At 36.6% G+C, this 13680-nt stretch overlaps 1 protein-coding gene across 1 annotated transcript; it reads right to left on the reverse strand.

Moving 5' to 3' along the window:
- Positions 1–10740: 10740 nt before the first annotated feature.
- Positions 10741–11325, reverse strand: LOC131856486 (uncharacterized). Its single transcript, XM_059208278.1, has one exon. The coding sequence runs from the start codon at positions 11323–11325 to the stop codon at positions 10741–10743; it is 585 nt and encodes a 194-aa protein (XP_059064261.1).
- Between the last annotated feature and the right edge of the window lie 2355 nt (positions 11326–13680).

Below are 13680 nucleotides of genomic sequence, written 5' to 3' on the forward strand. Positions count from 1 at the left end.
TCAACACAAACCTTGCGGAGAAAGGTAATGACTTTTTCTCGCATTTGTGTTGAAATTGATCTTAGTAAGCCTTTGCCAGATGCTATAGATATGTGTGTGGGTTCTTACTCTTGGGTTCAATAGCTTGATTGTGAGACTTTACCTTTTCGGTGTCGTTTATGTCATGAGTATGGTCATTTGCAGCGCAAGTGCCTTAGGTCTAAATCAGCTGAGCATCAGCCTCAACAGTCATCTTGTACCCTTGATAGGGTTGATAAAGGTAAAGCTTCCATGTCTGGTGTGGCTGTGGGTGTTGATGGTTTTGTCCCGGTTAAGACAAACAATAGGAACTGAGGTCAAAAGAGTTCTTTGCAAGAGAGTCGGAAGGAGGATACCTTTAACAGATTTGAAGCCTTAGATGATCTTAGCCAACAGGAGGTAAATTTTGGGATGATTCCTTTGGATATTAGTGCACTAGGTTTGATGCATGATAGTGTGAACTTAGATCCTACCCAGGGTCTACGGGAGGTTGGAAGTCAACAAATGGAGATGGATCAACAGGTAATGGCTTAGAAGGGTCCCATCTCTAGTGTTGAAGTGAAGATGGATGGTGGGGATGTTTCTCATGCAACACATAAATTGGACTCTATTGGGGTTAAAAGTAATAAGATCTCTTTACATCTGGGTCTTCTTCAAAAAGACATTAAGAAAGGTATAGCGGAGAAGAGTTCGAAGGTTGGCAGAAAGAAGGACTTGGATAAGACCAAATTGATGGGGGAGAAATTGGTTGAGTAAGGGTCAGTAAAGACACTAGATTCTCATTTTTCTAATCCCCCAAAATGATTGTGCTTTCATGGAATGTGAGGGGCTTGAATAGTGACCCTAGACAAAAAGTTGTTCGGCAATTAATTAGGAATCATTCTCCCGATGTCCTTTTATTTCAGGAAACTAAATTATCCATGGAAAGTATGTTGGGTATGGTACTTAAGATTTGGGGGAGAGGTGAATGTCAATGTATTGGGGCATTTGGCTCCTCTGGCGGTGTGGTTTGTCTTTGGAACCCCTTGAGGATTCATCCTATATGGTAGGTTTCTTCCAGATCTTCTTTATCCGGGGTTGCCTCTAGTCTTGAGACTAGGGAATATATCTTTCCTACTAACATTTATGCCCCCATTGATCAATAGGGTAAGCATAATTTGTGGTCTCATATTACTTTTATACATGGGTTTTTTCCTTTTCATCTGTGGATTATGGTGGGTGATTTCAATACCATCTTAGAGTTAAGTGAGAAGAAGGGTGGTGTTATGCGGTTGGAGCCTTCTTCCTTCCTTCTTCAGGATAGTATATCAACCTTGAATCCTGTTGACATCAAGCCCGATAATGGTCTATTCACTTGGAACAATAGGAGACTAGGGGAGTATTATATTGCGGAGAGGCTGGATCCTTTTTTGGTTTCTAGTTTTTGGGTTGGTGGGGGATGGTCCACATGCTCCGAGATTTTAAATTGGAAAGGTTTGGACCACTGGCCCATCAAATTAGTGTCCTCTTCTACTCAGGTCACTCATACTCTTTCATTAAAATTCCATCTTATGTGGTTGCGAGATTCTTCTTTGCAGGTTCATGTTGCAGAGTGGTGGAAGAAAGGGAGGCCAGCTTTTGGCAATGTCATGTAAACTTTTTCCAAGCAGCTTGAATTTGTTAAATTTCAGCTTAAACAGTGGAATCGTCAGTGTTTTGGTAATATTTTTCATGCTAAGATAGCTGGTCAATTAGAGTTGAATGGCATTACTAGAGAGCATGGATTATCAGAAACCTTTCTTAGGGAGGAAGTTAGGGTAGTCAAGGATTTAGAGGAGTAGGAGCTTAGGGAGGAAATCTACTGGAAACAGAGAGCTTGTATTGATTGGCTTCAAGTGGAGGATAAGAATATTACATTCTTTTTGAATTCAGTGAAAGCAAGAAGACATGGAAATTTCATCCCTATTATAGTTAATGATAGAGGTGAGCAGTGTTTATCCTTTCAAGAGATTTATAGGGAGTCTATGTAGTATTTCCAATCTCTTTTTAGGGAGAATTCTCTGGGGGAATTGGAAGAGGAAAATCAGGTTCTTGCTTGTATTCCTTCTCTAGTTACTAGGGAGATGAATGAGCAGCTTATGGGACCTATTTTTTTGGATGAACTTGAGAGGATTGTTTTCCACATGAAGAAGGGGAAGGCTCCTAGACCGGATGGGTTTTCGATTGAGTTCTATCAAGAATTCTGGGATATTATCAAATTGGACTTATTGGAGGTGGTCCAAGAGTCCCAGAGAAGTAAAAATATGCTTTGTTCTTTGATTGCGACTTTCATTGCACTCATTCCCAAGTGTGATGGGGCTGATCGGTTAGGCCAGTTCTGTCCTATTTCTCTTTGTAATGTGATTTATAAGATTATTTCTAAGTTGCTAGTGGAAAGGTTGAAGAATTGGCTTGGGGGGGTCATTTCTGAAGAGCAGAGTGGGTTTGTGCAGGGCCATCAAATCTTGGATGGAGTGGTCATCACTACTGAGACCATTCATTCTATGGCAGCTTCCAAGGAAAAAGCTATGTTTATCAAGTTGGACATGGAAAAGGATTATGATAGAGTTTGATGGTCCTTTCTCCAGAAGATTCTTAGGGCCTTTGGTTTTGCTGATGACTAGATCCAATGGGTTATGAGTTGTGTTTCATCTACCTCATTCTTTGTGCTAATTAATGGAGATCATACTAAGTTATTTGGTGCATCCAAGGGTCTTCGTCAGGGGGACCCTCTTTCCACGTACTTATTCATTCTTTTGGCTGAGGTTTGGGGAGATTGATTAAGTATAATGTGGGACTGGGTATTATTCATGGTTGGAGTTGGGGTAATTACATACCTCCTTAGTCCCATTTGAAATTTGTGGATGATACGACCCTGATGGGACTAGCTAGGATTAGAGAAGCTATAAATCTACGTAAAATCTTGGATGTCTATCTTGTTGTTTCTGGCTAGTTGATCAATCAGGATAAATCTTCCATTATCTTCTTCAATACACCTAGAACTATTCAGTTGATGATTTCTCATATCTTGAGATTCTAGGTGGGTTCTCTTCCCTTGACTTACCTGGGTATTCCTATCTCTATGGGTAATCCTCCTAGGGACTCTTGGCAGCGCATTCTGGATAAATTTTGCATGAAGTTTGAAAATTGGACTCATAGATGGTTATCCTTTGTTGGGAAGGTTCAACTGATCCAGTCAGTGGTCCATGCTCTTCCGATTTATAGGTGTATGCTCTAAGTGGCCCCAAAGTGGTTTGTAAAGGAATTGGATTCTTTGGCAAGGCAATTCTTATGGGTAAGAAACCTGTCCTCCCAAAAATGGTGTCTTGTCAAATGGGACTTCGTGTGTAGCCTGAAGCAGTTGGGTGGGCTTGGCTTAAGGTAGTCTTATTTATTTGGGGAGGTTTTGGTAGCTAAATTGTACTAGAGATGGTGTGTTGAACAGGATCGAGGTTGGGCTAGGATTTTGTCTTTCAAGTATATGTTGAGGATCCCGAAGGAGGAAATCCCAAGATATCTGCTTGCGGGAAAAAGCTCTATGATTTGGAGTACTCTCAAGAAAGGGGCTACACTGATAAAGGAATGTCTTTTTTGGATCTGTAAGAGGGGGGAAGAGGTTTTTTTTGGTTCAATTCTTGGGATGGCTATCCCCCAATTATTGATCAGTTTCCTAATTTAGTGAATCTTTGTCAGAGGTTCCTGGAGGCAGGATGTTCTAGAATGAGTGACTTTAAGTCTATTTATAGGTGTGGGCAACTGGAGATGGTGTGGTGGAAGGTTCCTATTGAATCGTTGGTTGTTGATATCGAGGAAGACTACGCTGAGCTTCATGGCATTTTGGCTAGTAGACATTATAGGTCCCTTAAGGATAGGGATAGACTTGCTTGGTCCCCAAATCCTAAGGGTGTTTTTACTGTAGCCAGTGGGTATCAGGGGTCGTTGTTCCATCACTTGGAGGGGAGGGAGGTTCACTGGTGGAAATATGTTTGGAACAATTTCTCTTGGCCAAAGTGTAACTATTTTGCTCGGACTTTGGCTTCGAATAGATGTCTAAACTGGGACAATATTTGCAAGCATGGGTTCCACGGGCCTTTCATATGTGTTTTGTGTGGTAAAGGGGAGGAGGATTCCTCTCACCTATTCTTCAGATGCCCTTTCTCATTGCTAATTTGGCATTACTGGTGGGGGTGTGGAAGCACCCCTATGTTCATGTGGATTCTTTAGTTGTAAAGACATAAATTAATCTATAAGACATAATCTAAATCTACTCTTTAATCATAAACAAACTCATAGGTCAATTAAGAAGTCTATTTCATACATAATATAAAACAAGTATAATAAATTGATAAAATAATCATAGATATCAAAGAGTTAAATAAAATTTTCATATACAATGGAAGGTACAAATTTCTCATTACATATCATTATAACATACTTAGGCTTTCTCATTGCCTTAAGTATTATACAAACATAAAGAAAGTGAGATACATCCGTCAATCTCCAATCTGAGTCGCTTCCTTTCAGTCCATCGAATGAAGATGAGAACAAGATTCAGGCACTTTTTCCGCCCAACCTTGAAGCTTACGCTTCCCCGAAATTCTTGGTCAACCAAGAATACTCAACCCTGCACTATTTGTTTAACCAAATAATTCGAAAGACAAGAGGGAATCTAGTGCGTGCCTAGATGATAAAAGCATTTTCATTTTTCTAATTCTTTTAAGAAACAAGAATTATCATTCAAGGATATGGTAGAGAGCATAAAATAAAGAATTCCACCTATTTCAATGGATAATTCAATTCATTACTCGGCCGAGTATAATACTATGCATAGCAAAAATAAATAGTTTGGAAAAAGCAACTATTCTCTTTAAGATTCCATACTCGGCACCCATCCCGGAAGGTAACTTTCTATACACAAGCCTATCTAACTTTGTTCTCACAAACAAGAATACATTTCCTTAAAGAATACAATCTTTTTACTAATATATCTATCATCTTTCCTATCACTTTCATAAATTAAACACTATTTCATTACTTTCACATAATTGAAAACAGTCTTTCGTAGAGTTACAATTTCGCAATTTGATAAGCAAATATATTTTCATCAAAAATATTCGAATAAGTAAAAAGTAAGAAGAAGGTGTAATGCAAGTATGATCCTTTTCATATAAATGAGTTCAATTTGAGTACACATTCTTTAATTGAAAATATTTCCTAACCCGATGACATTATTCACCATTCTTAAACTATATAATTGCATTTCTTAACTATTTCAATATATATTCCACCTAATGATTTCCTTCTATGTCTATTCAATGAATAATAAAACAAATTCAATAAAAAAATGGAATATCATAAATGAAATCTTATGCTACAACCATAGCTTTATTTCACTAACATTTCTTAGTGCAAATTAACCAAAATAAAATAAAGATCCTACCTTCTTATGCTTGAGACTAGCCTAGAATGAACTCTTTCATGCCTCCTCTAAATTAGTCTACTTCTTCCTTGATGGCTCAAAAGTTCTCTCACAGATCTTCTATTCTCCTTCTATCTCTACTCTAAAAATTCTCTCTCTAATCACTCTTCTAACTTAATATCTTTCTCTCTGCTCCACTTGCTATTTTTTAACTTTTTTCCTCCCCTATCTATCGAACCTATGTTTGTATTCATACTATATTTCCCTATGAAATATTCTACGTCTAAGGCTTGGTTATTGTTATCAATTTGTAGTCTTTTCTATATTATCAACGAGTCTAATGCTTTAACTATTCCATGTCTTTCTTTTCCCAAAGTGCTACCAGTTTAGCAATCTCTCTAGTCTACACGTCTTGGAGAGGTTGGAGGCCAAGTAATATCTTCTACAATGATTGGCCTCAGAGAGTGGAGAGATCGTTGGTCTTCTCCTCCATCATCATGGAGTCTACAACTTTCTAACTTAACTCCATGGATCATGGACAATCCGCAATTACTCATCTCCATGGCACTATGTGCCTATTAACTCCTCCCTCCCCTAGGATACAAGCCATTAACTGAGGTCGAGAAGTGGTTTGTTGTATGTGATGTGATGTGCAGTTACGTGGGCTGATCTATAGTCACATGGGGTGATTTGCTTACTTGGTGGGGAGGTCGGCTTTGTCAACTACCACTAGTCGACTAATACCCACCATCGCCACCTTTTGAAACAAACATCCACCACCTTTTGAATTATAACATTAATATTAACAATAACGTATTAGAATTAAAAACTTTTCATTTTAATTCATTAAAAATTAAATTCTAATATGATTGAACAAAACAATAATCAACTTCATACCATTGAAATCACATCGACATAAAGTTTACATTCTAAATCAGATTTAATAAAAATGTTAAGTCGCTAATTAATTAACCCTAATTTTTCAACTATTAGACATTTTCAAATATGAAATCAATGTAACGACTAATTTTTACTCAAATTATTTTAATTTAAAAATAAGCATCGACGAAGTCACAATTCAAACAATGATGCATTGAAGAAGTCATATTTGCACAAACTATTTTTCTATTGTGGTGTGTGAGATTCCCCTAGTCTACCGAAGTCATAAGCTAAAAACAACTCTACCTGAGTCATGTTCTCGCCTTCATCTTCGTTCACCTATCCTTGCATCACTTGCACTCAATAATCCATCAGCATTGATGATCCCCAATTAAGATAATACTAGATATTGAATTAATAGTCAATAATCCATCAGCATTGATCATTAATAATCACATAGCAATTCTATCTCATAAAATGTCAACCATACATCAAGTTTCAAATATAAATAATAAAAATAGCATACATACTATCCAAGTTCACATCATAAAATTAAAATCATTGTTTCAAAGATATCTCAAATGATAAGCAACTATTTCCTACAAAATCAAATGAGGAAAATGGTAGTCAATCATCTCAGCATCCTCCCATCTAGCACTATCCTCAGAATATTGGTCCCACTAAACCTTATACTGAGTGAATCTCTACTACATAGCTTCACACTACGCTGATCTAGGATTCAGATGGGCTCCACTAGCACCACCCCTGGATCTTGTACCTATAAAGATTGCCAATTAAGAATATGAGATGCATCACCATGATAAGGTTTCAATAAAGAAACATGAAACACATTGTGGATTTGAGCTAGAGCAGGGGGTAAAGCTAATCTATAAGCAACTAGATTGATAACCTCTAGTACATCAAAGGGTCCCACATATCTTGGTGCCAACTTTGATGATTTTCCAAACGAGATAGAGCTCTTATGAGGTTTGACTCTCAAAAAAACTTTATCTCCTACAGCAAATTGTCTGCAAGTCCTATTTCGGTCTACATAACTCTTCTGTCGATCAGCCGCCTCCTTCAACCTACTCTTTATCAACACCATTTTCTCATCCATTTCCTTAAGTAAATCAGGACCAATGATGATCCTATCCTCCAATCTATCCCAACTAATAGGTGTACGACACTTTCACCCATAGAGTGCTTCAAAAGGCACCATCCCTACGGATGTATGAAAGGAGTTGTTAAAGAAAATTCAACCAAAGGCAAGTACTCCTCCCATTTGTACTATTGATCCACACAATACATCCGTAAAAGATCTTCCACTACCTGATTAACCCTTTTTGTTTGGTTGTCAGTCTGAGGGTGATATGCTGAGCTGAAATTTAGTCTTGTTCCCGATGTTGCATTTAATGTTGTCCAAAATATAGAAGTCATCCTGGTATCCCTATCTGATATTATGGTTTCTGGAACACCATGTAACTAAAAAATTTCTTGCACAAATTTCTTGGCAAGAACAAATGATCCATCCTTGAGATTCCCAGGTATGAAATGTGCAACTTTAGTCAACTTATCCACCACTACTAAGATAGTGTCATGTTTATTTTTGCTCATTGGTAATCCTTGGATAAAATCCATACTGATTACCTGCCACTTGTATTCTGGTATAACATGTTGGAATAAAAGTCATGCTGGATGAACATGTTCATCTTTCACTCGCCAACATTCCAAACATTATGCCACATACTCAATCACTTCATTTCTGAGTTTAGGCCAAAAATACAAAGATCTCATATCAGCTACCATCTTCGTTATTCCAGGGTGTCTTGAATAAGGTGTATTGTGTATCTCATGTAGTATTAACTTCCTCAACTCTCCCCCTTTAGGTATGTACATCCTTCCTTGGTACCTTAAAATACCCTCAGGTTCTATTTCATATCCATCATAACGATGATCTGAAGAACCTTTTTCCAAGGCTTGTTTAACCCTTAGGTAATTCTCATCTTCCAAAAGATTCTGCAACACTTGTTGTTTCAAGTTTGTTCTAGTTGTCACCATAGAAGATAGGTGTCTTCTTCTGCTGAGAGCATTAGCTACTCTATTTTCCTTCCCTTGATATATTCAATGCGAAAATCATACTCACTTAGGAATTCAAGCCACCTTCTTTGTCTTGCATTAAGGTTAGGTTGTGTAAATATATACTTCAATCCTAAATGATTTGTTTTTAGCTCAAAAGGCCTCCCTAAAAGGTAATGCCTCCACATTTGTAATGCATGAACAAGACCTATAAGTTCTAATTCATGCAGTGCATAATCCATCTCATATTTCTTCAACTTTCTTGATTCAAATGCAGCCACCTTTCCTTCCTGCATCAACACTGCTCCCACACCTTCACCTGAGACATCTGTAATTACTATAAAATATCCATTGGGATCTAGTATAGTTAAGATTGGTTTTGTTGCTAATTTCTTCTTCAAAATTTTAAACAACTCCTCACACTTCTCAGTCCATTCAAACCTTTTTTCCTTTTTCTGTAGTGAAGTAATAGGTGTTGCTATCCTATAAAATCCTTCCACATACTTTCTATAATATCCTGCAAGTCCCATAAAACTTTGAACTTCTGAAACATTCTGAGGTGTTGACCAATCTACTATTGCTTCTATCTTTGCAGGATCAACTAAAATTCCTTCAACAGATATGACATGACCTAAGTATTACACCTTTTCCTAAAATAAAGCACACTTAGAAAATTTCCCATAAAGCTTACGATCTCTCAACTGTTGCAAAACTATCCTTAGGTGCTTCTTATGTTCTTCTTCATTCTTAGAATAGATCAAAATGTCATTAATAAATATTAGAACAAAATCATCCATGTATTCTCTAAAAATACTATCCATGAGGTTCATGAATGTTGTTGGGGCATTGGTTAAACCAAATGGTACGACTGTGAATTCATAGTGCCCATACCGTGTTCGGAATGCAATCTTAGGAATATCCTCATCTTTAATCCTTAATTGGTGATATCCTGATCGAAGATCAATCTTGGAGAATACCGTTGCACCTTTCATTTGGTCAAACAATTCATCTCTTCTTGGCAAAGGATATCTATTTTTGATAGTCACTTTATTCAACATCTTATAATCAATGTATAACCTTAAAATGTCATCTTTCTTCTTTATGAAGATCACCGGTGCACCCCATGGGGATACACTTGGTCTAATAAATCCTTGCATAAGCAATTCTTGCAATTGAGCCTTAATCTCATACAATTTTGTTGTTGTCATTCTATATGGAGCCTTAGATTGCGGCTCCATTCTTGGTAAGAGTTTTATAGAAAAAATCAAACTCTCTCTTAGGTGGTACCTTGGTAAGGTCTTCTACAAAGACATCCAGAAACTCTGTAAGGACAGGATAATCCTTAGGACTTTTCTCAACACTATCCAAATCACTTACCATGACAAAAATTATGGAACATCCTTCCTTTTGGGCCTTCTTGAGTTGCATTGCTAAAATGTGTCTTAATTCAAGAGGCTTTTGAGACCCAAGAATTTCAACTGAATTCCCAAAATCATCAATACAACTAATGACCTTATCCTCAAAGTTTACTATGGCTTTATGCTCAGTTAACCAGTTGACACCTAAGATCACATCATATGATCCTAATGGTGCCACATAAAGGTTAACCTGGGTTTGGAAACTAGAAAGTTCTAGTTCACTGCAAAATAGACAAGTATCTACCCTTCGTTTTGCTCAATTTCCATATTGGACCATCCATGCATTTTAAAACCAGGTCTAATAGATATTCTAGAAACTACTTTAGGATCAATAAATCATTCGATATCTCTTGTATCTATTAAAATAGAAACTGATTGGCCAAAAATCTTACTCGTCATCTGAATAGGTGAGGCTTGGAAATCAGCTTGATGGTTGTCAACTGCAGCGTGAATCTAGTGTTGAGAGGCTCCTTGCTGATTTACTCCTCTTTGTGAGGGGGTACATTGCAGACAATTTAAGGCATAATAACATCCTCCATAGTTGTAACACCCATCCCTAGGTCTAGAATTGCCACCTGACCTACCTCTATCCAAGTTCTGTCGGGCATTGAAGTTGGTGTTACTATTTTCTTTCTTGTTACCATCCTGATTCACTCTTCCTCTTTCCTAAGTGTTGGGTCCCCTCTTCAAATTCCTTATTTGTCAATTGTTGTCATTGTTGTTCCTTTGGAAATTCCTATTTCCAAAATTTGGTCTGTTATTCACATTTTTACGGAAATTCTCCAACTGCTGTAACTTTTTCTCTTACTTGGTTGCTTTCTCAAATACCTCTTCCATAGTCAGTGGATTATGAATATCCACTTTTTCTCCTATATGAGTTCTCAAACCAAAGATGAACTTTTGGATGCGAAATCACTCATCCATCTGATATTGTGGAACATACTTAAGAAGGTTGGTAAACTTCTCCCAGTATTGAGTTACCGACATGCCACCTTGTGTTAGGTTCTGAAATTCAATCATCTTCTTATCGAAGATTAATTGAGGAAGCCACCTCTTCCTAAAGGATTGTAAGAATAATTCCCAAGTGATATCTCTAGGTTGCAACTTCCTTTCAAACTTTTCACTATCCCACCAAGTAGCAGCTTCGCCAGAAAGCTGGTAAGCAGCCCAAACTACCTTGGTTTTGTTGGACATGTTGCAAAGACCAAAATACTTTTCCATTTCTATCACCCATGCCTCTGGACCATCACCAATAGTTTTTCCATCAAACTTTGGTGGGTCTATTCTTTTCAAGTCCTTAGCCATCTCTCCTTCAATCCTTGCTTGGTTGTCGGGTTGTTCTTCAACCCTTGGAGCTTCATGTCGAACTTCTTTGACCCTTCGAACCTTCTGCTTCAGTCCATTCATTCTGGCACTCTGTTGGTTTAGTAAATCAAGGATTTGGTCTAGTCTTTCATTTTCAGTACTAGACCCAGCCCTTGTGGTCCTTGAGCCCATTGTTATTCAACAATTTCTGCATCAAGGAAATGTTAATATTTCTTAGCAAAAAAGAAGAATATTTGTAAAGTTATGATTTCCATAACTTCTATTTAATCAATGCTTCCTAAAATCTACCCTTACAATATAACTTTAGAGATTAATATCCATATTTACTACTGGAAGGAAACAATATAGAACTATAATAAGACATAGTTAGATAATTTACAAATCTATTTCATCCAAGTTTACAATATAAACTAAGGTCCAAAGTACATATTTATCATCATAGGAATCATACAAAAACATAACATTCAATTCAAATTTATTATAGAAAGAAAGACATCTTTATTTATTGATAATAAAAGTGTTATTACATAATACATCACTTTTTTGGTGAATTCATGGGAGTATATCCTTCGGACTCACTAGAACTTAGGGGGGTATAACCTTCAGACTCATAATCACTGAGTGGGGTATATCCCTCAGATTCATTATCACTCGGTGGAGAATATTTCTCTGACTCATCAGAGCTAATCACAGTTGGCCTAATTGGAGAATATTCTAACTCAAGCTCCTCTTCCTCTATAGGGATAGTCTTTTCATCGAGGGATTCATTAGGGCCTACTCCTATCTCAACACTTTCTTTCTCTTCAGAAACTAGTTTCACTATGGGAGGAAAATTTTCCTACTCATTTATCCATCCTCCACTTGGATGGTTATCCATAACAGGCATGACAGGAGATATAGGATCCTTCTTGACCCTTAGATAGTGAGCATACCCAGCTACTGACTCATGAGCCATCTATTTTGTTCGCACCATCTCTATAAGTTTCAACACAAAACTATTATTCTCCATACTCAACTTGTGAAGTGACTCATAGGTCCTAGTGTTATACAACCTATGGCTCTGATACCAAACTGTAAAGACGTAAATTAATATATACGACATAATCTACTCTTTAATCATAAACAAACTCATAGGTCAATTAAGAAGTGTATTTCATACATAATATAAAACAATTTTAATAAATTGATAAAACAATCATAGATATCAAAGAGTTAAATAAAAATTTCATATACAATGGAAGGTACAAATTTCTCATTACATATGATTATACCATACTTAGGCTTTCTAATTGCCTTAAGTATTATACAAACATAAAGAAAGTGAGATACATCCGTCGATCTCCAATCTGAGTCGCTTCCTTTCAGTCCATCGAATGAAGACGAGAACAAGATTCATGCGCTTTTTTGGCCCAACCTTGAAGCTTACGCTTCCCCGAAATTCTTGGTCAATCAAGAATACCCGACCCTACACGAATTGTTTTAACTAAAGAATTTGAAAGAAGAGAGGGAATCCGGTGCGTGCCTAGATGATACAAGCATTTTTATTTTTCTAATTCTTTTAAGAAACAAGCATTATCATTCAAGGATATGGTAGAGAGCATAAAATAAATAATTCCATCTATTTCAATGGATAATACAATTCATTACTCGGCTGAGTATAATGCCATGCATAGCAAAAATAAATAGCTTGGAAAAAGCAACTATTCTCTCTAAGATTCCATATTCGGCACCCATCCCGAAAGGTAACTTTCCATATACAAGCCTATATAGCTTGGTTCTCACAAACAAGAATACATTTCCTTAAAGAATACAATCTTTTGACTAATATATCTATCATCTTGCCTATCCCTTTCATAAATTAAACATTATTTTATTACTTTCACCTAATTGAAAATAATCTTTCGTAGAATTACAATTTTGCAATTTGATAAGAAAATATATTTTCATCAATATTCGAATAAGTACAAAGTAAGAAGAAGGCGTAACGCAAGTATGATCCTTTTCATATAAATGAGTTCAATTTGAGTACACATTCTTTAATTGAAAATATTTCCTAACCCAATGACATTATTCACCATTCTTAAACTATATAATTGCATTTCTTAACTATTTCAATATATATTCCACCTAATGATTTCCTTCTATGTCTATTCAAGGAATAATAAAACAAATTCAATTAAAAACCCATGGAATATCATAAATGAAATCTTATGCTACAACCATAGCTTTATTTCACTAACATTTCTTAGTGCAAATTAACCAAAATGAAATAAAGATCCTACCTTCTTACACTTGAGACTGGCTTGGAATGAACTCTTCTGTGCCTCCTCTAAATTGGTCTACTTCTTCCTTGATGGGTCAAAATTTCTCTCACAGATCTTCTATTCTTATTCTATCTTTGCTCTAAAAATGCTCTCTCTCTAATCTCTGTTCTAACTTAATATCATTCTCTCTACTCCACTTGCTATTTTCTAACTTTTTTCCTCCCCTACCTATTGAGCCTATGCCTGTATTTATACTATATTT

The sequence above is a fragment of the Cryptomeria japonica genome, chromosome 7 (genome assembly GCF_030272615.1).
Source record: "Cryptomeria japonica chromosome 7, Sugi_1.0, whole genome shotgun sequence".
Classification (NCBI taxonomy): Eukaryota; Viridiplantae; Streptophyta; class Pinopsida; order Cupressales; family Cupressaceae; genus Cryptomeria; species Cryptomeria japonica.